The following is a 27,018-nucleotide window of genomic DNA, read 5'->3' as shown; positions in this document are numbered from 1 at the left end:
TTAGGGAGACACTAATAGAAGTAGTGTGTCCAAGACAATCCATACTTACCATTTTCCATCTTTCCCCTTTATTCATCACCATTCTTCAGGCGGACGATCATTGGTTATTATGATTGGCACTTTTCATCCTCATCCTTGAGTTTGGGCTCATAAAACTTTGCTCTGGAAGTTGATGCACCTAAAAGAAAGATAATAGCATAAGAAAGCCAAAGCAAAAGAAAAAGATAAAATGCAAATGATGGTTGGGACATTTGTTACAGCACATGTACCAAAGCCTAGCATGAGTTCTACCCCCTTTAAGAGCCATCACCCAATTCCTCAAGCACATGATGCTTCACCCATAAAAGGAACTCTTGTATTGTCCCAACCCTAATGAGCAATAAACTGACTCATCCTTAAGGGGTAATGAAAAATATTAAAAGCAAGCTTGGGCTCCTGAGCTATGCACCCAAAGAAGGAAAATCATAATGAAGTAAAAGGCACACCAGAGGGGTGGAAAAAGCAAGCTGAGGAAAGGGGTAACTCATACTTAGTCTCCCCTCACAGGGAAAATAGTTAGGGTTTTAAAAGTGGATGCCCTAGCCTCCCCCTTTACTCAATGTTTTCAAAAACGACCAAGACAGACTGAGCCAGACCGAGCCAGACCGAGCCAATGCCTAATTGGGTCGGCTCGGTGGCCGAAACAAAATGGCTGGCTGGTTTGTTACTGAGCCGGTTGAGCCAATCATCGACTAGGTTGGCTCAGTCACCGACGCAAAAGCACGGCCAGCAAATTTTTTTTTTTGGGGGGGGGAGGGAATTGAACCCCACAGCCAATTCTAATTTTCCTTAAGGTGATTTTGAGGTCCATTTACCTCTCTCAACCCTATAAAAGCTACCCAACCCCTCCCATTTCCTCACAGCTATCTCATTGTATTTGTGTGACAATTTGTGAGGAGTTTGTGAAGAGTTGTGGAGTTTGTTTTTGGAGCAGTAGTGAGGAGTCTTGGGCAAGCATTGGAGCAGTAGTGAGGATTCTTGGGCAAGCATTGGAGCAGCATTGAGGAGGCGATTTGTGCCTAGAGGTATTTTTTTTTCACTTCGAAAATCTGTTTTTGCTTATTTATTTTTTTGTGCAAATCTGAAAATTGAAAAGAGTTTTTTTTGTAAAAGAAATGAACATTGAAGCAATGTTATTTTTTTTGTTTTCATTTTCAGATTTTTTTCCTTTCATTTCCAAGTCAAAAAATGGCTCCTAGAGTGAAAGATGTTGCTTGGGCATATGCTAAAATGGTTGATGATCAAATTCATTGGAAATTTTGCCATGGAAAAATTAAGGAGGGTCTTGGGGGCATTCATAGGCTGAAACAACACTTGGTTGGTATTAGAGGCAAAATTACTCCATGTGAATCACCACAAATTGGGGAGATTAGGAAAGAGTTGTTAAATAGCTTTGAGAAGTTTCAGGAAGAAAAAGCTAGGCAAAAAGAAATAGAAGCTGAAATTGGGAGGATGAGGAGTATACAACAAATGACGGCTACTAACCCCCATTTTGATTTTGAGGGCTCTTCATCTATCCCTTGTACTAATGAATCCAACCCCTTCCACAATGTTCCTCCCTCTTTAGAGTCCATGCAAGAAAAAAAGGGTAAAGGTAAAATGAAAAAGATGGGTGATATGAATATCAAAAGTTATTTCATTGGCACACCCTCCTCTCCATCAAATGCACATGGTCCTCAAGCTAGTAGAAGTCATATGCAACCCACTTTAGATGACCATTGGAAGAAAGAATTGAGGGAGATTGCTTGTGATTACATAGCTAGATGGTGGTATGATGTTGACATCCCCTTCAATGCTTCACGTTCACCATATTATGAGCCTATGTTTGATGCCATATTTGCTATTGGAAAGGGCTTCCATTGATGAGTATTTGAAATATTTCAAAAACTCATGGGCAAAAACAGGATGTACCATCATGTCAGATGGATGGCCTGATCAAAGGAACCGTACAATCATAAACTTTCTTATCTTTTTCCCACAGGGAACCATGTTTCTAAAATTAGTTGATGCATCTGATAGGGTGAAAGATAGACAATTGTTGTTTCAGTTATTAGATGAGTGTTAAGTTATGGTATGTTCTATGCTTATAACAGTTTACTTCTTTTTCTTATAATATTCCACCGATTAGCAATCACATGTACATAAAGTAAAGTGCAGATAGAACATTAAACGATCGACAGAAAACAAGCCAAGACAAGAGACACAAGATGTGGCGGCTAGCCAGAGACAAACCCCACAATGTGTGGGGAAACCCTTTGATCAAATCTTCTTTTATCTTCAATAATTCAGCAGAGAGAAATAGTACAATAAATCTGATTCATATCAGCAGTAGCAAACCCTAGATCAGTAGCATCAACATTAACGACTTCATTATCAAACTAGGGCAGACCATATCTCACAAACCGACCGTCGGATTGACTTCATTCCACCACCAAAAGTTTCGGCTTCCAGAGGAGGTTCAGATGAACCTACAGCGCAGTTCAGACGAGGAGATCTTCTAGGCCACGCAAGTCAATCTTTACTTCTGCAGTTGCAGCTTCAGTTTCAATAGTTTCCGGCTTCAAACTAGGGCAGTCGATATCTTGCAAACCGTTCGTCGGATTAACTTCATTCCACCACCAAAAGTTGCGGCTTCCAAAGGAGGTTCAGATGAACCTACAGCGCAGTTCAGATGAGGAGATCTTCTAGGCCACGCAAGTCAATCTTTACTTCTGCAATTGCAGCTTCAGTTTCAGCAGTTTCCGGCTTCAAACTAGGGCAGTCGATATCTTGCAAACCGTTCGTCGGATTGACTTCATTCCACCACCAAAAGTTGCGGCTTCCAAAGGAGGTTCAGATGAACCTACAGCGCAGTTCAGATGAGGAGATCTTCTAGGCCACGCAAGTCAATCTTTACTTCTGCAGTTGCAGCTTCAGTTTCAGCAGTTTCCGGCTTCACATGTGTGAGAGAGAGAGACCCATTTCAGCGCAGTAGAGAAGAGACTCATATCTGCGCAGTAGAGAGAGAGAGATGTGATGAGATGAGTGAGTCTAAATGAGGAAAAGTCCTCTTATATTTATACACAACGTTGGTGGGTGAATAGATGCGACTGTTGGGCTTCTGAGCCTACATGAGTTGTAGGTCGGCTTGATAATAATTCCATAATCAAAATAAATTCATATCTCCATGAATACTTATCGGAATTGGATGATCTTTATATCAATCCTACACCTCTCGACAAGAGAAATCTAATAAAAATATTATTAGCCATGAATAAGATGACCCACATGAAGTTTTGCCCTGGTTGCCAATTTTAACACTCCCTCTCAACCATGGAGAACTTCATCTACAATCTGTCTATCGGTCATTACTATTCATCCATCAAATGCACCGCCTTGTACAGCCTGACCCTTGCCCTGCTCTGCTCTATTTTGCCTGTTCTGCTTTGTCTTGTTCTGCCCTGCACTGATCTGTACTGTTTTGTTCTGTTCTGCTCTGCTCTTGCATTGTTCTGTTCTACTCTGCTTTTGTCCGAATTATGAAGAAGAAGAAATGATCGAGGATGTATCATATTGACTCAAAGTCAGTCTCAGAGTATGTACCACTGGTCCCAGACCAGTCTCAACCAACCCAAAGTCAGCGTCATAGTGAGTACAACTCCAATGGTCCCAGACCAATATCATCCTCCACTGACTCAAAGTCAGTCTCAGAGTCTGTACCACTGGTCCCAGACCAGTCTCAACCGACCCGAAGTCAGCGTCATAGTATGGTACAACTCCTACCACTGGTCCCAGATCAATGGAGGTCATCCTAGCGTAGGGAGTACGGTAGTTACAACGATGCGTCCATCGGTACTACTATGGTCCCTAACTTCATTTCCCTGCTCATTGATTAGATGAGAGGTACTTCCCATGAGTCCCAGACTGCATGGGTAGGATGCCTCGACAGGAGAACTAATCAATCCTGTCCTCACAGGAGAACACATCAATCCTGCTACAATTGCCATGGAGAACACATCAATCCAGGCCTCACAAGAGAACACATCAATCCTGCTACAATTGCCATGGAGAACACATCAATCCAGGCCTCACAGGAGAACACATCAATCCTGCTACAATCGCCATGGAGAACACATCAATCCAGGCCTCACAGGAGAACTAATCATCCTGCTACACAGGAGAGCGAATCATCCTGTTCCACAAGAGAGCGAATCATCTTGTTCCAGTGTGCACCACCAGGGGAGGGTGAGTCACCCTGTGGTCATATGTTGCTCCAGTAATAACCGCAAGCCCTCAGAGCTCCCAGAGCTCAATGTATGCAACATGCAGGACCCTTGTACAAGGGTTTCTTACCGACTCCAAGTCGTTTGGGAAAATCACATATTAGATCTTTCCTCGGGGCTTTGACAAGGTGTATCAACCTGTACATCATCTTAATGCGATGGAGCCTCCTTGCTCATCAACTTACCATATCCAAGATGATGTCTATCTGCTGGAGCAATCGACGAATACGGGATTCCTCAATAATCGAATCCCACCTCTGGTTGTTATAGAGAATCACAGTGGTATCCAAAGTAAATCCAAACAGCTCACTGAAGAGCTTTCGCAACCAGACTACCTCACACGAGGTTATGCTAGCAACAATATATCTTGCTTCGGCGGTGCTCAAAGCCACTGACTTCTGCTTCCTGCTCATCCAGGATATTGAAGCAGATCCCAAGGTGAAACAGCACCCGGAAGTGCTCTTACGGTCCACCACACTGCCTGCCCAATCAACATCAATATATCCAATTAGTCTCACATCTCCGGCAGTGTATCTTAATCCATGAGAGATTGTGTCCTGAAGACATCTCAGAAGATTCCTGGCATCAATCCAGTGAGGCTCAACCAAATATGAGCTTACAATGCTAACTGCAAAAAATATGTTCGGACGGAGGTTCACCAAGAACATCAATGCGAATGAGTTTATGAAACTCAGAGGCATTCCCCAAATCTGGTTCGACATCACTACCATATAACTTCTAAAAGTTAAGATCCTCGAGGTAGTCACAGGCTTGCAGTCCATCATACCAAATCTTTTCAATATCTTTACCACATATTTCCCTTGAGATAGGAAAATTTCCCTTGGCTTCTGCCATACTTCAAGTCCTAGGAAGTAGTGCATCAGTCCTAGGTCTTTCATTTCAAATTCAGAGGCCAGCTCCCTCTTACATTTGTGAATGAGAGGGTCTACACCTGTTAGAAAGAGGTCATCCACATACAATACCAGTATGAGAGGCTTGTCATCTTCAACCTTAAAGTAAAGGTTAGGATCGGCTTCACTCCTAGTGAATCCCAGCTTCATAAAGTAGCTATCGATCCTCTCATACCATGCTCGGGGTGCTTGCTTCAGCCCATAGAGAGCTTTCTTCAACCTGTATACATGAGATTTTTGATCATAAATCTCAAATCCTTCGGGTTGCTCCACGTAGACCTCTTCTTTGATCGAGCCATGCAAGAATGCAGTCTTGACATCCATCTGATGTAGGTTCCATCCTTGTGAAGCGGCAAGGGCTATGATCGAGCGGATGGTCGTATATCTGGCAACAGGTGCAAATATCTCATCATAGTCTATACCTTCCTTTTGGGAGAAACCTCGAGCAACAAAACGAGCCTTATACTTTTCCGTGCTTCCATCTGCTGCATGCTTTATCTTATAAAGCCATTTGAAGTAACAATTGTCTTGTCCAGGGTCTGGGAACTACTTCCCAGACATCATTCTCCATAATAGACTCATATTCTACGGTCATAGCATCCTTCCATACTTGATGCTTGACGACATCTGAGAATGACGAAGGCTCATTTTGAATGATCGTGCTCATGATGGTCAGGTATCTTTGATACCTATTAAGTTTCTTACTTTGACGGAAGGTTCCTCAAGGTGCAGCATGTCCTTTAGCATCATCAAGTATCCCCCTAAGCCATGAAGGCCTCTTCCTAGAAGAAGAAGGCTCATGTGGATGAGAATCTATCAGATCCATGGGTTCTTCTATATCAGGCATTGATTCATCATCCTTTTCTTTCGGCTCCCTGGTGTTGGCTTCTTGAGAGCTCCTCAAAGTCGAAAGATTGTTCACCTTGCGGTGAACTTTTCTTTAGGAGTCTTGGAACCCAATGCTTGATGAGGGCATCAATTTTGTACATATACGACGGTGATTGTAGTTTCAGCCCATAGAAACATCAGAAGTCTTTGATCATGTAGCATGGCCCAGACAGCTTCCATCATCGTGCGGTTCTTCCTTCCCACCACATCGTTCTGCTCAGGAGTATGTGGTGTAGTAGTCTCCCTCTTAATGCCAACCTCAAGTATGCCTGAGTGAACCAATTGTAATATATCAGAGGTCTTGCTTTGGCTTGAGGGGAATGGTCCCCTTTTGAGCTTTCCTTCAGCACATCCTGGACATACACCTTCATTCTCTATTCAGAATTCGGGCATCCCTATCACCATTTGTCTTACACCGAGTATAGCTTTATAATGAAGGGGGGAAAACCTCTAATGCTAAAGTTCAGACTGAAGAGATGTGTCATAAGACATGACACCTAGCGAACTTCCATCGACCTGATATAATGAATCAACACTAAACCCAAGAGTAAAGGCATCTTTAACATTATTTTTCCTTATACGTACCTTGCCATCGTTGAAGGTTACCTTGTAGCCTTTGTCTTCTGTTCCCGAGATGGACACTAGGTTCTTTTTGAGGTCAAGTGCATTTAATACATCCTGGAATTTCTGGCCTTCTTGAATGCTTGTCCTCTTCCTTGATTCCCAGCTCTCCTCTTACCTTTGCTGTTGAATTTGTCATTCCTTTGATTGCCATCAGAGGGACTTGATCATCGTCCTAGAGTGAGTCCTTCCTATCAGGGCACTCCCTTGCATAGTGATTTGCTTTATCGCAATGTAACATCGTAATTTTCTTCTAGCCTTAGGTCCAGCCTTTCCTTTTGATTTAGTCCCGGAATTATTTCTTTTCTTTGCATGAAAAGAAAAGGCAGCAGGAGGACCTTTAGGCATGGGCATTTCTTACACTTCTTCCCTTGTTTCTTCTTGAATGCATCTAGCCATTAATTCCTCGAAACCAGGAATTACATTATATTTCAGAAGAGTAGTCCTGAACACATACCATTCAGATGGCAATCCTTCAAGAGTTGTGAGTGCCATTTCTCTGTCAGTAATAGTTTCCCCAATAGATAGGAGATCGTTCTTGATCTCGGTGATTCTTAAGAAGTATGCTTGCATACTTTCATCTTTACCCTTCTTGATTTCCCTCAGCTTATTTCTAAGAAACAAAACTTGATTTGCATCATTAACTTTAAATAAACTCACCAGTCTGTCGTAGATTTCCTTGGAGGTGTCTAGATCAGAGATGTAGGCCACCAAGCGCTTGTCGATAGAGTCCCGGATGATCTTCTTTGTTTTGACTTCTCCATTTTTCCATTTGTTCCAGGCAGCAGCAAATGCATTTGATGAAGGCTCAACAATATTGACTCTTACATGGTCCAGCACTCCTTGATCTTCAAGGGTTAGATCGATAGACATCTTTCATCTGTGATAGTCAGCTTTCTCACGGAGCTTGTCTTCGGCAGGATAGAGTGTTGAGGACCCCATAGTTCTTTTAGGATAGCCTTGCCAATCTTCTCTTCAATGATTGCTCTTGCTCTTGCTCGGGCTTTGTCTTCACCTCAGCTCTGATACCATGTTAAGTTATGGTATGTTCTATGCTTATAACAGTTTACTTCTTTTTCTTATAATATTCCACCGATTAGCAATCACATGTACATAAAGTAAAGTGCAGGTAGAACAATAAACGATCGACAGAAAACAAGCCAAGACAAGAGACACAAGATGTGGCGGCTAGCCAGGGACAAACCCCACAATGTGTGGGGAAACCCTTTGATCAAATCTTCTTTTATCTTCAATAATTCAGCAGAGAGAAATAGTACAATAAATCTGATTCATATCAGCAGTAGCAAACCCTAGATTAGTAGCATCAGCATTAACGACTTCATTATCAAACTAGGGCAGACCATATCTCACAAACCGACCGTCGGATTGACTTCATTCCACCACCAAAAGTTTCGGCTTCCAGAGGAGGTTCAAATGAACCTACAGCGCAGTTCAGATGAGGAGATCTTCTAGGCCACGCAAGTCAATCTTTACTTCTGCAGTTGCAGCTTCAGTTTCAGTAGTTTCCGGCTTCAAACTAGGGCAGTCGATATCTTGCAAACCGTTCGTCGAATTGACTTCATTCCACCACCAAAAGTTGCGGCTTCCAAAGGAGGTTCAAATGAACCTACAGCACAGTTCAGATGAGGAGATCTTCTAGGCCACACAAGTTAATCTTTACTTCTGCAGTTGCAGCTTCAGTTTCAGCAGTTTCCGGCTTCAAACTAGGGCAGTCGATATCTTGCAAACCGTTCGTCGGATTGACTTCATTCCACCACCAAAAGTTGCGGCTTCCAAAGGAGGTTCAGATGAACCTACAGCACAGTTCAGATGAGGAGATCTTCTAGGCCACGCAAGTCAATCTTTACTTCTGCAGTTGCAGCTTCAGTTTCAGCAGTTTCCAGCTTCACATGTGTGAGAGAGAGAGACCCATTTCAGCACAGTAGAGAAGAGACTCATATCTGCGCAGTAAAGAGAGAGAGATGTGATGAGATGAGTGAGTCTAAATGAGGAAAAGTCCTCTTATATTTATACACAACGTTGGTGGGTGAATAGATGCGACTGTTGGGCTTCTGAGCCTACATGAGTTGTAGGTCGGCTTGATAATAATTCCATAATCAAAATAAATTCATATCTCCATGAATACTTATCGAAATTGGATGATCTTTATATCAATCCTACACCTCTCGACAAGAAGAATCTAATAAAAATATTATTAGCCATGAATAAGATGACCCACATGAAGTTTTGCCCTGGTTGCCAATTTTAACAATGAGGTTGTTGAGGGGGTGAGGGTGGCTAATGTTGTTCAAATCATCACAGATAATGCCTCTAACTATGTTCTTGCTGGTAAACTGTTAGAGGAAAAACACAAAACCATTTTTTGGACCCCATGTGATGCACATTGCATAGACCTCATGCTTGAGGATATTGGCAAATTAGATTGGGTCGAGAACACTGTAGAGCATGCCAAAAGCATATCAAAATGCATCTACAATCATTCATGGATTTTGAGCTTGATATGGAGACACACAGGGGGCAGGGATATTATTAGGCTTGCCATCACTAGATTTGCAACTCATTTTTTGACATTGCGATCTATGCTTTGCCAACATAGAAACTTGCAAAAGATGTTTTCCAATGATGAATAGAATGTAAGCCAATGGTCTCACAAACAGGATGGCAAAGATTTGAAAAAAAAAGTTAATGAAAAAATATTTTGGAAAAACACAGCAGAGATTGTGAAGGTCACTGAGCCACTAGTTAAGGTGTTACGGTTGGTGGATGCGGAAAGATTGGCTATGGGTTTCATTTATGAGGCTATGGATCAAGAAAAGGAGCAAATAGAGACCGCATACAAGGATAGAGTGGCTAAGTATGGGCCCATTTGGGCAATCAATGATGAAAGATGGAACAATCAACTCCATCGCCCTATACATGCAGTTGGGTATTTTTTGAACCCAAGGTATCATTATAAAGCTCTAGAGGCAAGAGAATTGGGTGGGGATGTTAGAGATGGATTGATTGACTGCATTGGTCGCATGATCCCTATGGAGAGTGATCAGCTGGAGATACACTGATAGGTCGCTTGTTTCAGCAAAGCCACAGGTACCTTTGGCAAGAACCTAGCAAAGATTGCAAGGGGAGGCAAATGAGCCAAGTAAACAAAATTTTCAATTTTTAAATTCTTATTTTGTTAAATTGTTTATAATTTGAAAGTTGGATATAATTTGTTGAGCTAACTCATTACACTATTATGTTTTTTGCAGCACAATGGTAGGAGGCTTTTGGTAGCCATTGTCCTCAATTGCAGAAGTTTGCAATTCGTATTTTGAGTCAAACTTGCAGTGCTACTGGGTGTGAGCACAACTAGTTTGTCTTTGAGAGGATTCACACGAAGAAGAGAAACCGTTTGGATCAAAAACGGTTAAATGATCTAATCTATGTCCAATACAACCTCTGGCTCAGATGCAACCAATTGCTGAACAAAAGCCCTGATTCAGATCCCATTGTGTTGGAAGATATTGATCCAACAACAAATTGGGTAGTAAAGAGTCATCCAGCAGAGTTTGATTCTAATGAGGATCTTCATTTGGATTCACAGACGGAGGCATTAGTTAAATAAAATGTTCATTTGAATGCAAATCCACTTGTACCAGCCTCAAGCGTAGCCCCAAGTCCTCCAGTTACAGGCGCTTCCTCTACTCAGCCACGACAAAAGCGCATATCTCGTCTATCTCAGCGTGCAACTGCAACACAACCTGCTAGTGCTACCACTTCTATAGTTGCAGTTGGAGATGATGATGATGAGGAGCCATGGGTTTCCCTGTCTGACTCTAGAGCTTGATGATGTTGTCTCCTCTAGCAGTAGCCAGTAGTACTGGTGACTAGTGATGTTTCACAATTTACTTTTGTTGTAGAGGCCATTTCTAGCCTCCTTGGTTATGTGTTTTTGTTTTGATCTCTATATCATCATTTATGTATGTATTGGACAGTGCATTGGGTCCCATTTTGATATAATGGATATATTCATGAGCCTACTTTGATCATATGTTGCCTTCTCTCTATATTCTAAAGCTTTGTGTTTGGAAACATGAACGAAAATCTTTAAAATTATGTTTTTTATAAAAAATAAATATTTAATGTATTTTTTACAACGACCAAGTCATTGACATCAAACCGATCGAGTCGATACTGAGTAAGAGTCGGAGTTAGAGCCGACCCTCGGCCGTTTCCGAACCAAAGTTGGAATTTTAAAATATTACCTTTACTCCATCAATGTCATTCTCGGAGATTTAGCCCTAAAAGACTCCATTAACCCATATTGAACAAGGAATTAATCATTGTTGTGTTGATCAACCCTCTTTCTTTAATAATTTTCTCCTTCTTTTATCTAATTCAGATATCTAGGGTTAGGGCTAGGGTTTTATGTGAAAAATAGCTTAAAGGTGAATATAAGTGTGATATTTGTAGTTCATAATTGCATCAATAAATAATCTAAAAGCAAAATCTAGCATTGTTGCATGGTAAAACCCTCTTCTTTAGGGTTGACATTATCCTTAATTTGTTGTTTATGCATGTTTTCAACCATAAAATTCCATTAAATAACCCTAATCATTTGTGTCTATTTGAAGGCCTTGTCTCCTTTGTTAAATATCCATCAAAAGGCCTTTTCCCTTGGTTGTTATATGACATCGTGTGCCCTATCATTGAAAATCAATGAAACCCTAACTTATAACAACCATCTAATTGGTCTAGGAATAGAGTATCTGAACTTTGATATAGAAAGCTAGGCCTTATAGGCTCTACCAATACTTTATCCCACCTTATAGACATGATATCAATCACCTTGAGCCATAGTCACTGAATATTCTTTAAGTGAGTTTAGGGAAGCCTCCTTGTGGTCAAGTACCACTAGAGAGCAGAAGAAAGGCTATTGAAGTGATAGTGGCAACCCTTTTCTCTTGTTCCCATAAGGTTTGGTTTATGCCTAGTAGGGCTTTACACTAGGGTTACTAGATTTTGCAACAATAAAGATAGTATTAATTTTGTTTTCCTAGAATACTTTGTTCAAGGAAGTTAGGATTTTAACGAACGTCTTGCTACTTTTAGTAAGCAAGTTGTTGATGTAAATATCCCAAGCCTAGGTGACTAAAGTCTTTAGGATCTGAATTAAACAAGTAATCATTGAATTTAATTAATATTGAAATTCAATTCAAACCATAGCATCAATAACCCAAAAGCTAGAAATTAAATAGTGACAATATAAAAATATAAAAATAATTTCCAACATACACAAGTAATTGCTACTTCCAAATAAATTTTTCATTCCTTCAAAAAATTTACAAGGAAACCTCCACAAGCTACCAAAAAACCAAAAGTCGCATGGCTACGAAATCACCCTAAGCTAGGTGAGATAACCTCCTAAGAAAGCATTGGTTGATATGCAATTATACGAACTATACAACCAAGATTATGGTTTGTGTGCATGACTATATAACCAGGAGTATGGTATGTGTGCATGACTATATGGGCATGTTTATATGACTATACGGAACTATGCATTAACCTATACAAAGTTGTTCTGTACGACCATATGAAACTTATTACTACCCAAATTCACTTCTACCTAAATCCTCTCTCTCTCTCTCTCTCAACCGCTCAAGTATGTTCAATCCCTCTTTCTTGACTTGTCCTTATACTTTCAACTGATATCAAAACCTTAATCTCTTTTTAAGATTCCTCCTAGTCTAAGTCATGCATGCACGAAATACAGTTTTTAGACTCAACTACAAAATATAAGAGTTTAACATTTTTTTATTAAAATGAATTACAAAATAAAGTTACTTTCCAAAAATAGAAATATCTCAAACTACTTATGGCACATTCACACAGTTCTTGTCTGAGCTATATTTCTCAACACTCCCTCTTAGCGACGAATGAATTCTACACCAATCCAGATCTGTCTCTAAATGCCTCAAACTTCGTTTTTGCCTAATGGTTTAGGGAGTGTCCAAGGAGCGCCTTGGAAGCATGGTCCTTGGCTCCAAGAGCATCCTTGGGAGCATCACGCTCCCAAATTGGCAAGATGTTCAAACTGCCATGGATATTCCACTGGACAGTTCATCACAACAGATCTGATAATATTATATTAAAAATCTGAGATTCTACATTATTACAGTTTTATTAAACTTTAAGATCTATAGATACAACTGTAATTAGTGCATGCATGCAAATGGAAATTATGCAGAAAAGTAGAGAACGACAAAATAATCTCACACACACACACATAAGACACAAGATATGCTCTGTGGGAAACCTGTTATAGAGAAAACCCAGCTGGATGGTGAGGTCGCTTCACTCTCTTTCTCTGTCTGGAAACATGGTTGTAGGTACAAAGAAGTAATGCTTGTGGCCCGTGGGCTGCTACAGTGCACAGATCCTCTTTGTGTGTTCTACCTCCTATCTCCCCTGGCTATCTTTGCTCAACTATGGAACAAAATGCTCTCAAAAGAATAGAATGTCTCTTCCTCCTAGTGGCTTGGTTATAACACAGCCCGATAGCCTACTAGTGGTTGATTTTGACTACATCAACTCTTAACTAGAGTTACAATATAAACTCTTCTAGAGTCTTTTACATCATAATCACGTGGCTAGCCCCTTTTCCATGAATAATGGGGGCTAACACGGCATCCTCCCAAACTATAGGTGTAAAAACAAGAAGGTCAACTTCTGAGTGGCATAACTTTTGCATACGGACTTTGGTTAGCGCGCTTCTTGTGCCGTTGGAAAAATCTTTGTGTATAGAATAGCATGAAATAGTGCGGCGCTAAAGAGGCAAAGTTTTACCGCCAAAAAATGTCATTTGATGCCTCAAAATGCTCCCAAAAGGTTTCAAACCCCATTTTGCCAACTGGGTCCCACTGATAAAAACGGTCTCGTGAGTTGATTCCTCCACTTTTTCTACTCCAAATGCATCGAGATGGATGACAAACAATATAATGATCCAGTTCATATCACAAGAAGTGTGCCTGAAAGGTCTGAAGCACGCTCCCAAGAGCACTCTCGCACATTTTTAGCATTGCCATTAATTATCTCAAGATGTATGAGAATGGTTCCAACCTCATTGAACTTCATATGGAGAAAATAGAAATTCATATCCCATTCAAAATTCAACAGAATTAACAGCTTTAAGGTTTTCATGATCAATGGGATTGCAACATTTTCATTAGATTCTATCACAAATGAGAGTATGTGATTGGCATTTAATCAAGAGCACTAAGCCATATATGTGCAATGTTGGCGGTGTTGATTGTTGAACTCCTTTAAAATGGCCTTGGTAAAATGGTACCCTTCACCCAAACCAAAATCATTGATCAAGCATGTTAAGTTTTTTCTAGAATATTTTAAGGCTTGGATTAGGCAGTTTCATCAAAATTGTATGGTGTCGCCTCATGTCCCTTGAGGACCAAGGTAGAGGCAAAGGCTAGACAAGATGCAAAGAATGAAGGATGATACAAATGATGAGTATCCTGATATAAACGATGGTGGAAAACTGCTTGTCAAGGAGTGGTGGAACATGCATGGTGGTGCTACCCCACAGCTACAACAGTTGGCAACATGGATGCTTTCATAATTGGTTAACATTTCTTCTATAGAGAGTTGTTTAGCAACTACCTTAGTTTATTGTCTAGGGTGACTAGACCTTTCAATCTTCATACTTCGGTGTGTTGATGGCCTATTTTGTAAACATAACTATTTGGTCATGTTATTGTTAATAGTTGCTAGATAACATATTTCATTCCATAAGTAAAGGGTCTACTTTCTTTTATGTGGCTTAAAAAATTGTATGGTTGTTTTTAATTGCTAGAATTTAAATGGTTGATGCTTGAATAATTTATCATTAATGTATTGTGAATGCCATTTGGCATTATGGATGTTACTTTTTAATATAAATGCAATACAATATAGTATATATACATATATATAGACACTTCACTCCCAAGGATTTTTGGAGGACGATGCTCACACTGCGCCCACTCTATGCAACCTTGGTCAAAATATTAGCTACCTACCGATCTGTGGGAATATACTAACTTCATTGCTCCCTTCTAAACCATGTCTCATATGAGGTGATTTATGATCTCTTTATCCGTTAAATTATCATGAAACATTGGATTCTCAAAGAGCTTGATACAACTTTGATTATCAAAGTAAATGGGTTATAGGATACAACACCTAATCAAGCAAACCTACAAGTAACTTTCGAAGCCAAATGGCTTGACAACTAGTAGTACTAATTGCCATGTATTCTACCTCTGCTGAGCTAAGTGCCACAAAATTCTACTTCCTACTAAACCACAATATGATCATTGATCCCAAGCTAAAGTAGCACCTTGAGATGTTCTTCCTATCTGTTGCACTATCTAACCAATCTGAGTCTAAATACCCATACAATTTCACTTCACCATCTCTAAGATATCTCAGACCATACTCCATTGTGCCTTTCAAATACCTGAGCACATGTTTTGCTACTACCTAATGCTCCTACCTTGGCTCCACCACAAACTGACACAACATGTTCATAGAAAAAAAAATGGGAATCCTTCCCGCTTACTTTAAAGCCCTGAGGTTACTATTTGCACTTCTTCCTCAATGATCCCATTAAGGAAAATTGTCTCCACATCCATTCGATGTATCCTCTATCCAACAAATAAAACAATGAACATAACAGCTCCAATAGAAGTATACTTGGTGGCAGAGCAAATGTTTCTTCATAGTCTAGTCCCTCTTTGTGGAAGAAGCTGTAACCCACAAATAAACCCTCAGTCCTGTTCTCTATTACTACATGGATATAAATTGGGCAACCAAAGTAAGGAAAAGACTCACCTCTAGCTTCACATCAGTGAATGCCTCCTCTAGTCTCTTGTCCTCTAAGATCCTATGAGGACACCAATTGTGGATGTAGATTATTGTGTTGCATGCCTCTACCTAAAAAAACAATGGAAAACCCTAGTCATGTGTCATGGCCATAGCAACTCTTATGACAAATTGATTCTTCTGCTTTGCAACCCCATTCTAGTGTTTGTTATACTGCACAGTCAACTCCCTCTTGATATATTGCAAAAACCCTCAAACTCCTTGGAGGTACTCTCCCCCACTATCCAATCTCAAGAATTTGATCTTCTTCCCTATCTACTTTTCAATTAGAGCCTTGAACTCCTAAACCCTGATGAAGACCCCATACTTGGTAATTTAAGAAGCAAATCCAAGTCTTGTGAGAGAAATCATCAATAAAGACAACATAAGAGATGCTTATTGTCATTGATGCCACTGACATCAATCCACAAACAACGAATCTACTAGGTCTAGAATCCCCTTAGACTTATGCTCACTACTTAAGAAAGCAACCTTAGCATGCTTGCCAAGTGTGCATCCTTTGCATACACCATGCCACTCCATACTAAACTCTGGAAGACTTGTGATAGGCAACAAACTATGATGTAGGTGCCCCTTCCACTTGTGCCACAACTAGCATAAGATGTCACTGTTATGCATCAAGGCTCAAAGAAGTTCACACAACAACTTGTATAAATTACCTTTTGCAATCACTATTACTTGAGTTGTATATAGGCTAGAATCTTCCAACCTAATGAGGACTTGTCGATTCTTGAACTCGACTACAAATACCTTATCTTCCATGACCAAAGTCGAAAGCAAATTCTTCCTACAACCTAGAACAAACAAAACATCGTCAAAATATAACGAATTACCTCACTCGAGATGTAAGTGACTCATACTCTCTCCCTTACCCTTGTTAGCTCCTTTACCTCTACCCTTAATGGAATGACAAAATAGAGTTAGGTTCTCAATCACCACCTTTCTTGCTAGTCTTTGACTCCATCTAAGTCTTCTCCTAAATACAGTCACCCCAAAGCCTCCCAAAGTTAGGAAGGTTCTCCCAACCACAAATACCTTTGATAAATGATTTCCATGAGGCTGGGAATCCATTTTGTTGATGTTCGTAGAATAGAAAGGTCTTTTGCATATGCTAGGTGTCTAGAATTCAGGAGAGAGCCCTCTTTCGATGCTTGTTTGAAAGGAGCAAGTACTATGAATTTTTTTTTAAGTTTTAAATTAGGAAAAGTGCATTAATTAATTTATGATTAATGTTGGCTATTGGGCTAAAGTTTCTAAGGATAAATAATTTAATTGTTTAAGTGACTTAGATCTAGTCTCCACTTTTGATCTAAGTGGGTTAGGATTTAATCCTAGCCCTCTATCAATTAGGAGAATAGGGACTTGGCTCAATGAGAAATTATAAAGGGAACCTAAAGGAGAGGATGAAGACACACAACATTGCGATTGTGGAAAGAATTTTCTTAACGAGTGAGAGGCTCGAGTGACTGAAGAGAAAGGAAAAGTGTGCAACAAGGATTCTTCGAAAGAGGAATTTAGTGGAGGCCGAGAATTTGGAGAGAGGAGCCAAGATCTTGAAGGAGGAGAGCGAGTTTTTCTATGCATGCTGAGTTTAAATCCATGGTCGCATGGAGCAAGGGAGGAGGTTGAGTTTCCAGCCAAGGGGGCAAGTTTTCTCCATGTGCAAACCGTATAGCCAAGGGGGTTGAAATTCACAAGAAGAGGCCAAGATTTGCCAAGGAAAAATTTATTCAAGGAGGTTGAATTTCTCTTAGACCGAAAATCCTGTGGACCATTTCTAGGTTCAATTATTCTTGTAATCTATGTGTATTTATCTATGGGTAAAGCCCCTCAATTTTCTAGACTAATAAAGCTAAAGGAAGATTTGATTGGGCATATTTATGTGTTGTTTGCGACTAATTTTTCCAAGTATTTTCTACTGCAAATTTACTGTGAAAAGTTAAAATACCAGTGCGTTTATTTCAACAATTCAAAAAAATAATTTACTAGTTAATAAAATTTATGATTATGAAATAGTCATTGTGTGAAATAAATCAAATCTGGTATTTAGAAATTAAGTCATTCAATGCCATGTTCAGTAGCTCTACATTTGCAACATTCTCCCCAACTACTACAAGTTGATCACGAATTTGTGTAGTTTTCATAACATAACCAATGACTATGTCTAATATGGTTATCTTTATGGACCTAAGTTTACTTCATAATATAATCTCCATGTTTATGTTCTCACCCTAGTACAAACTAACCAAGGCAGCGAACAACAAACATCTCCTTCGTCGTCTTCTTCTTGGATATATGAGAGATCAAAAGATCCTTTATAGCATCCACGATCATCTGCTTGGCTTTCTACTACAAATCTATAGGCATAATCACAACGTCCTTAACAATATCTCAAAGTTCATTCTTCTCTAGTGAGCGTGTAGCCTTCAGCTTCCATGATAATAAATTTGAGGCACCATCCAGCATGTCCTCAAATTTGAGGCTAACTAATGCCATCTCTGAGATCTGGTACACAAACTCCCAAATCTAAAAATAAAACTTTGAAACCCTTTAAATATTGGTCCTTCCTTTAGATAATTGCTTTACCACTGCAAATCCTTGAGAATGTTAATCAAAGAGGTTAGCTCTAATACCACATAAAAATTCCACGCCTAGATGACTAAAGTCATTATGATGTCAATTAAACAAGTAACACTAAATTTAATTAATGTTGAAATTAAATTCAAACCATTGCATCCATCACACAATAGCTAGAAATTAAATAGCAAAAGCATAAAAACATTTTTGCACATACACAAGTACATATTGCTTCATTAACATCTTTTCATTCCTTCGAAAAACTCACAAGAAAACCTCCAAAAGCTGCCAGAAATAGGGAAGGTATGAAAAAAAAAACCAATTTTATTGTCACAAAATCACCCTAAACTAAGTGAAACTACCTATGGATAAAGTACTTCCTCCTGTACAACTACATGGGTTGTTTATTCGATTTATGGTCTACCACACAACTATATGGACCTATCTGTACAACTATGCGATGTTATCCATGTGATCGTATAGAACTATACAACAACAAGTACAAAACTTCTTATTACCCAAATTTGCCTCTAAATCCCTGCTCTCTCTCTCTCTCACTCCTCTCAACCTACTCTACTACTCAAGTGTGTTTAATCCCTCTATCTTGAGATGCCTTTATCCTTTTATTTAAGACCAAAACCTTAATTTATTTTTCACATGACTCCTAGTTTAAGTCATGCATGCATGAAATATGCTTTTTGAACTCAAGTACTAAATATAAGACCTTCACTTTTTTAACAAAGTGAATTACAACATAGAATTAGTTTTCGAATATAGAAATATCTCGAACTACTTCTCACACATTCACATAGAACCTATGCGGAAGTTCATGTCCAGGCTATATTTCTCAACAGTCGAGAGCCTTGTTTGTATTGTATTCCTTGGAGAGAAAAGTGGTTCTGGGAGAAAATCATATTTTATTGTATGGGTTAGAGCTGAAATCTATATAAGGAATTCCTCTCTCCATTTGCAATGAGAATTTGATTTCAATAATTAATGGAAGAACTTGTGAGCAAGCTAGCTCCAAGTTTTGTAGGCTAAGGTGTCTTGTCTTTTCAAGTGTTGGTCTTATTTATGTTAGTTTGTATATTATGGATATATGTTGTAAGAACACATTTGGAGATTATATTGTGCAAGGCTATGAATGGCAAAGGCAATGATAAGGCCACAGAAGAGTACAATGCCCCACTGCGTTGATTTCTAGTAGCATTGGATGTGCTCTAAGCCTCAAAATTTGCAGGGAGGCTTGGACACATGTATTCCACAATACCCAGAAATCGTTTTGGGAAATTCCACCCAAAGATAGTTTTATTAACATAATTAATTATTTTTAATGGGTGCCTAAGTCTAAACTTAGAAAATTAAAATAATTAAAGGGTATTAATCAAACTGTGGGTGAAACTTCTAGAAGAAGACAAGGATCAAGCCAAAATTATCTGAGTCATTGATTAGAATCTAATCTAGGTCGTTGGTTCTCAACGAGAAGATTATAAGAAGAGGCTTGATAAGCATTTGGAAATCATATCAAGTACGATATCAGAGGTTGCATTTCTGAAGAGAGCAGCGCAGCAATTGCCGGAGAGAGATTCAAAGTGATTTCTTGCAATGAGGGGTAGGGATAGTATCTGGAGGGAAGTTTTACTGGACTAGAGAGTAAAAGGCAAAGAGGGTAGAGAGACGTCCAGAGAGGCTGACGCAGGGCCACGCAGAGCTACATTGTGGCAGCGCAAAGCTTCAGAGGGAGATCGAAATTCTGCTGAGGAAGTCGAGTTCCAGAGTCAGAAGCCGAGGTGTGAGATCGGGAGGCCTGAGAGCTGAAGTTTCCAACCAACAAAGGATCAGAAGAATGCAGCGCAGTCCCAGCTACAATGATGCAGTGACTGCGTGGGAGTGACACAGAACTGCGCAAAGGCAGCGCAGAGGCTCATCTCCAGTGCATATCAGTGTTGGTTCTTCCAGTGACAGGGTGAGATCATCTCACTATTATTTTTGCCCAGTTTCTCTCTGTATCGGATAGCTAGTTGGGCATCCAACGAATTGTACTCATATTTACTACTGCTTAATAATACAAACCCTCAGTGGTTGCACCGGTTTTCCCACGTTGGGTTTTTCCGGGGACATTTGTCCAAAAATAACAGTGTAATGTGTTGTGTATTTCTTTCTTGCTCAGTTTCTTGTTTCCGCATTTAATTTAATTGGTGGAGGCTGCAGTGTATTAGTTTTGGTATTTGTTGTAGGATGCAGTAAATAATTTGTTCAGTAATTAACAAATAGAAGAAACTTAATCAGTTGCTGCAATAGAATTTTGGGCTTCCAAATTTCCACATACTGGAAAAGATTGACCAAGGTTTAGGCTCCTTCCCTCTCCCTCGTCTTCATTTCATGTTGTTTACCTCCAAGATTATGAATTATTTATTCTACGTCATTTGGTTAAGTAGAATTGTATTTAATCTTTGGGTAGGAGCCACCTCATTCTTGTTTGAGTTGTAGATCTAGATAGGCCCTCTCTTTCACATCCTTGTAAGAATAATCACCAAAATGAATGGTTAAGTAATACACATCACTTGATTATTTGCTTTCCCTTAATTCAATCGTTGAATCAAGTTAAGGAGTTACATGGCATGCCACTTTGTTGTCTATAGCCCTTGATTTGCCCTCCAGAAATTGCTTAGATGACTCCATAGCCCAAATAGATAAGGCATTGGCCTCCCTCTCACTCATCACACCGAAAACCATTTCATTTTTGTCATTCATTTTTTATTATTGTTGAGTTCTCTTTACTCCCACTTATTACTACACAAAGCAATCCTAGTATCCAATGGGAAACCCCCCTTGGCTAGGAACCTTTTCCTCAATGTAGAGTGCAAAGGAGAGTTGGTGAGGTGATAGTGGCTAGTATCCTATCTTTGGGACTTTAACTTAAAGGTGCTAGTTTGTATGATAAAATGACCTATAGCTCAACATCCTTATGTATCCACCCTAAAGGATATGGTTTTGGATAGATAAAGGTCTTCAAAAATATGATTATTAAGCTTTTCAACATCCACCACACCATTGTATGGAGATATTTTGAATTTAGCTTCCACCCTAAAAAGCATAAAATGAGGCTTATCTTCACCCACCATCCCATTCGGAGGTAAATCTTTAAGTTTTGCATCTTTGACATTGGATTATTTCCATCTCTCAAACTTCAATGCAACAAGTAAGGGTAGGTTCACCTGATTCTACATTTTCTTCATTTCATGGAACTCCTGTTTCTTGACATCATGTGTCTTTTCAACTTAAGATTTATCCATTTTGGAACCACTTGGTATTCTAAGTCTCCAAGTGTCCTTCCTAAGGTTATCCACCTGCTACAAACTATATGCAAGTCTAGTTAATGCACAATCCTAATTGATGAAAGCATGTTACTCTAGTATGCTCAAGAACTGAATGTTGCTCTAATACAAAATTGAATCACATTCTCTAATGAGCAAGTCAAAAATCCAATGGCACACTCAAAATAGATTTCTTATTCTACTCTTCAATTGCCTACCTAAACTACAATAATATATAAAAAGCACAAACAACCACAAAGACGTGCATAATGCTTTTAGCTAGAGAAAACCCTCACAAGGAATAAAACTTCAAATTATTACTAGAATTTTCAACAAACTATTTCATTCAATTTATGTTTCACAAAATGGGTTGCCACCATTTGTACCTTACAATAGAGATTTAAGAATAGTCAGAAAACGTGGAAGCTTATCCAACACTAATGCATTTCTTGTTTCACTATAATAGTGTTCAAGGATATCATTGGTCTTCCAAGTTTGTTTTATTACATTGTCTCTGTGAAACAACAATTCTCTAAATTCTTTCCAGATCCAAAACTCTCCAAGACACATACCAAGTGTTTTGAACTACATTTCTTGTCACAACGAACCAACAACCTTCCTTGTGAATTCCATGCCTTTTGATGTTAACCAAGAATCCGTTATATTAGCAAAATCCTAGTGCCCTAACCGTTTGCTTGACAACAATCCAGCTAGTAACTTGACATATGTTCATTAACCTAGAATTGATTATTTACCTCCCCAATGCTTCAATTAATTGTTGATCCTTTTTATTGTGGCTCTATTTTATCCTACCACCTAGAATTCCACATCAACTTATCTTCAAGAACGCTTTAGGGTTTATTGACAGTCATCAAATGTGCGTCAAATTGGGGTCAACAAATAATCATCAACATTGATTTGAGTTTTTGTCATGGATAATTCATTGACCTAGGCCAATAGATGTTTGGTGATATCAACTTGAGCCTTATCTAAGAATGGTCCATCAACTTGGATATGCAAATGTTTGGCAACATCAAGATGAATCTTCTCAGCAAGTTGTCCTTCAACATTTTCCAAACCCGATCTTTTAGAAATCATTCCAATGCAATGCCCAAGATTGGACAAAAACATCAGAACATTCCCAACATATATGTCAACATTCTTGCCAAATCCAAGACATTTCACTCCTACCCCAAGTTCCCTAGGGGTCAAAATCAGTGTTGCACGAAGCGCCCCCCCTTGGTTCCAAGCCCCGAAGCGCGTCCCGTACGGAAGCGCCTAGGAAGCTTGGCCGGAAGCGGCGCTTCCGAATTCGGAAGCGGCGCTTCCGAATTCGGAAGCGGCGCTTCCGAATTCGGAAGCGCCGCTTCGGCTTTTTTAGCCGCTTCCTGGAAATTTGGAAGCGTTGTACGGAAGCGATGCTTCCGAAGCGCGCTTCGTACGGCGCTTCGAGCGTCGGAAGCGTGGCGCTTCGGAGGAGGAAGCGTACGCTTCCGTACGCTTCCAGAGAAGCTTCCGAAAAAGCGTTTAGAAAATCGGTTTTTTCCATTTTTTTTTTAATTTTAGGTGAGTTTGCTTGTTGGGGGTGGGTCCACCTTGGGTTAGGGTGACGAATGAAAACAAAAAAAATAAATATAGCAGATGCTCCCTCATGGTAATGTTAAATTCTTAAAGTGAAAGTGACATTCTCCTTTATTTTTCATTTTCATCCTTTTACTTAAATTTTTAACATTACCATGAAATGACTCAGGATGTTTGAGAGTGGTTCCAGCCTCATTGGACTTCATATGGAGAAAATAGAATTTCATATCCTATTCAAAATTCATCAGACTTAACAGTTTTCAGGAATTCAAGATCAATGGGATTGTGGCATTTCATTAGATTATATCAAGTATGAAGGTATGCGATTAGCATCTAATCAAGAGCACCAAGCCCTATATGTACCCTAGTGTTGGTGGTGTTAATTGTTGAACTCCTTTGTCACGCGGCACGCCCTTAGCAAAAAATTACCTTTCAATCAAGTCAAAATCATCGATCAAACATGTTAAGCTTTTTCTACCATATTTTAAGTCTTGAATTAGGTAGCTTGATCAAAATTGGGCAATGTTGACTCATATCCCTAGACAATCGAGGTAGAGGCAAAGGCTAGACAAGAGGAGAAGAATCTAGATTCTAGATCATTAATGTACAATGGATGTTATATCTATCTTGATTTATGCAAACATATGCATGTTTTCATGTCTTCTACAATTAATTTGGTATTTGGGATGTTTGTTTTGAGTATAAATGCAAAAAAATATAAAAATATATATATATATATAGCAAACGCTTCCGCGGACGCTTCGCTTCCTAGATTTTTGGAAATGACGCTTCGGCATCCCCGCTTCCAAAAAACGCTTCCGCTTCGTGCAACATTGGTCAAAATCAATGCTCGTAATATATGTACGTGTGTGGAAACAACCAAATGGACTAAAAACCCAAGAATAATTCGACCAAATCGTCAAGTGCTTTTACTAGCAAAAAAGAGGTGGATGGTACTAAGCCAATGCGCCGACCTATTATTTAGCAAGAACTGGAACATACAATTGTCACAAGCTACGTTACTAATTAACACAAACCACAAGAAAGCACTAATCTAACAACATCTACGGAGGCACATACCCAACAAAAGCTACAATCAGCAAACCCATGCAAGGGAGAACCATGCCCACCAAGATTTGAACCTATGTCAGTTTCACAGTTACTGCCACTCCAAGTTGTTGAAAAGACCATAGCCCGACACACACACACGTTCCAAATGAAACCCAAGAAATGCTACATTTTTTAACAGAATCTCTAGTAAACTTGTTGTCATAGACTAGTATACTTAACCCAGGGGTTTGAACCAGACACCTACCAAGTACTGACACAGAACTAACCACATGCCCAATAACATTGGTGACAACCAGATGAGCCAAACCTTTGAGTAAACATATTTTATGTATATACTCACTCCCTCATTTTTTCCACATTAACTTACTCTCAGTATTCATCTAACATAGTCAGCAACAGGAGATGCAGTGGATTAACGAAATTATGCCATCCCTGAAGTTATAAAATCAGGACGAAATAAAACATCTAAATTACACCATTTCTAGTAACAAACTAGGAATGAAGTTCTGAATAATCCCAGCCATGATTGAATTCTGTGCACAATTCAGACACATTTCAATACCAACAAACACATAGAACTCACATCACAGTTGAAAAGCATGAACAGCTCAATGCCAAGAAAATTTAGAATGTCCTTTAAGTAAATATTGCCCACGAATTATAATAAGTCTATCCAATGTCAAAAAAGTCTGATGGAATCATAGAACCCCAGAAATTTATGTGAAACAAAAGAAGCTCAAAAACCCTCTCAACCGCAACTTCGAAAGGAAAAACACATTAGTATACAAAACTTACATAGACGAAGGCTGTTGCGATGTACGCAGGGCTGTGTCCGAAGAAGTGGAGGAATCTCCATACATGGAGGTGGAGGTGAAATCAAGTTGTCTGACGGATTTCCTTGAAGGGAGGTCCCCCTGCTGCTCCTGTTTAACGCCTCCTCCAGGCGGGGATACCACCCCTCCTCCAGCTCTTCCTCCTCCTTGCTGAGGAAACATCGACTACCGCTGCAAACACACAAAATCCTTCATATCGAATCGGTTGCCGTAAATATTTTAGGAAATAACCAGAAAAATTTAACAACTGAAAATGATGTTGTTCTTACCCGATCGATCTGTCAGTCGAGTCGTCTCCAGTACAGAGTTAAAATCTCCGGCGAATGCCTGTCTTCCTGACAGAAATCATCAGCGGCCTTTGAAATCGGTGCGACGGATTTCAGAATGAGGCAGCCAAATTGACGGACATCGAAGAAGGGACCGGAAACAGCGTTGAGAAGCATGGCGGGACCGAAAAAAAAAAATTTGTTTTTCTCTTAAAACCCTCCAACCTCCCGCGATTCAATTCAATCTTGTGGACGGCCCACCATTCACAACAAAGTGCATCGTACGGACACTTGCGGGGCTTTACTTCGATTTTAGGGGCTATCTGTTTGTGATTGCATGGGATTTTTCCTAAATTGTTCATTTGTTTAAGGACTATCTAATTGGCGATGGTATGGGATTTTTTTAAAATGGTTTAATTTTTTCATAGGCATCTTGTAATAAAGTTTAAAGAGTTGGTGTATTATCTATATAATTTTAGTTTTATATTTATATAATGTTTTGATTTTTATTAAGTTATAAGTTATTGATACCTCTTATTTGTAATAGTAACTTGATGTTACGATAATAGCTATAGAATTTGATTTTGAGACTCATACAAATCACTTCAAAACATTAATAAAATGATGAAAAAATATTATTTTTGTTATTTAATATAATATAATATAATATATTTTATATTATTTGAATTAAGAGAGGGTAATTTATGATAATATATGTCTTGTAATATTATGTTATTTAGGAGGAGAAAAAAGAATGGGGCGTAGTGTTAGGGTTTTTTCTCTCCTCGAGAATGTGCAACTTGCCACTATCAAATAAGAGCATGCTTTTGTTGTTGATGGAGATTTGAGACACGGGGACATTGGCTTTAGCCTTCTCCAAGGTTGTGGAAGAGAATAGTTTTGGGATCTATTAATGGTGAAATGGTTGCCCATCAACTGCTACGCGATAGTAGCTTAGAAAGACAGGTGTGCGTTTGGTCATGCGGATGCTCCCTACACTAGGCCTCGCACTGTCGGAAAAAGATTGCCACTTGGTGGTCGTTCGTCAAGGGGGGGTGGCAGTTGAGCAACTGAGTTGGACAAACGAGGGTCCCCAATGATCAGAGAAAGGAAGATGATGTCTCCCTAGGGGTATCGTTAGCATGGAGGGCTCGGAAGAGGAAAGCCGAGAAGGGCAAGTGTCTGATCCACATGGTTGGAATATGTTGATGGAACAATTCCTAAGGGTTGTTATATGGTCTACAAATATGAAGAGGCTTGCATACAAAAGGGATCTATCCTCCCTATAATTTTTTTATTGTTATTCCCTCTCTAATTTGGCCAAAAAAAAGGTAGAAACGGAAAAAGAACCATTTCAAAATTTTCTAAAAAAAAAAATTAAAAAAAAATAAATAAATAAATAATAATAAATAAATAAAATAAAATAAAATAAAATAAAATAAATAAATAAAAATAAAAATGGGAAGACCTTCATTTACTGGATCAGGAGCTTGGATCTCGTGATAAACTTGAAGTAGTGCATTCAGAATAGTCTCGGTATACCAACAACCTCCCAAAGCTTGTTATACAAAAGGAAAATGCTACATAACTATGTTAAGATGAAGGACTATGGCATTGGGTGGAATTCTACCATCATCTTAAATCTAAGGTTGTGGGGTGGAGCTCAGAGTTCACAAATCCATAGTGGATCAATCACTTTTAAGGTTGCAGGG

The 27,018-nt window shown here is 39.3% G+C and overlaps 1 protein-coding gene across 4 annotated transcripts in view; it reads right to left on the bottom strand.

Moving 5' to 3' along the window:
• The window catches only part of LOC149252476 (protein tesmin/TSO1-like CXC 5), a 167,380-nt gene extending 141,818 nt beyond the window's left edge, over window positions 1–25,562 (bottom strand). For 2 of the 4 annotated variants that reach the window (XM_089459713.1, XM_089459716.1), the window contains exons 1-2: window positions 25,310–25,561; window positions 25,003–25,211 (exon numbers count right to left, since the gene is read on the bottom strand). In XM_089459713.1, the coding sequence (XP_089315839.1) occupies window positions 25,003–25,202 (200 nt within the window). In that variant the 5' untranslated portion in view covers window positions 25,203–25,211; window positions 25,310–25,561. Of the gene's footprint in view, window positions 1–25,002; window positions 25,212–25,309 lie in introns of all 4 variants that reach the window. The other 2 variants (XM_089459715.1, XM_089459714.1) reach the window with 2 other exon arrangements.
• Window positions 25,563–27,018: the final 1,456 nt, after the last annotated feature.

The sequence above is a fragment of the Pinus tabuliformis genome, chromosome 7 (genome assembly GCF_031772625.1).
Source record: "Pinus tabuliformis cultivar Carrire ecotype Pingquan chromosome 7, CPIR1, whole genome shotgun sequence".
NCBI lineage: Eukaryota > Viridiplantae > Streptophyta > Pinopsida > Pinales > Pinaceae > Pinus > Pinus tabuliformis.
The sequence above is the reverse complement of the archived record's forward strand: the minus strand, read 5'-3'. Positions and strand labels throughout refer to the sequence as shown.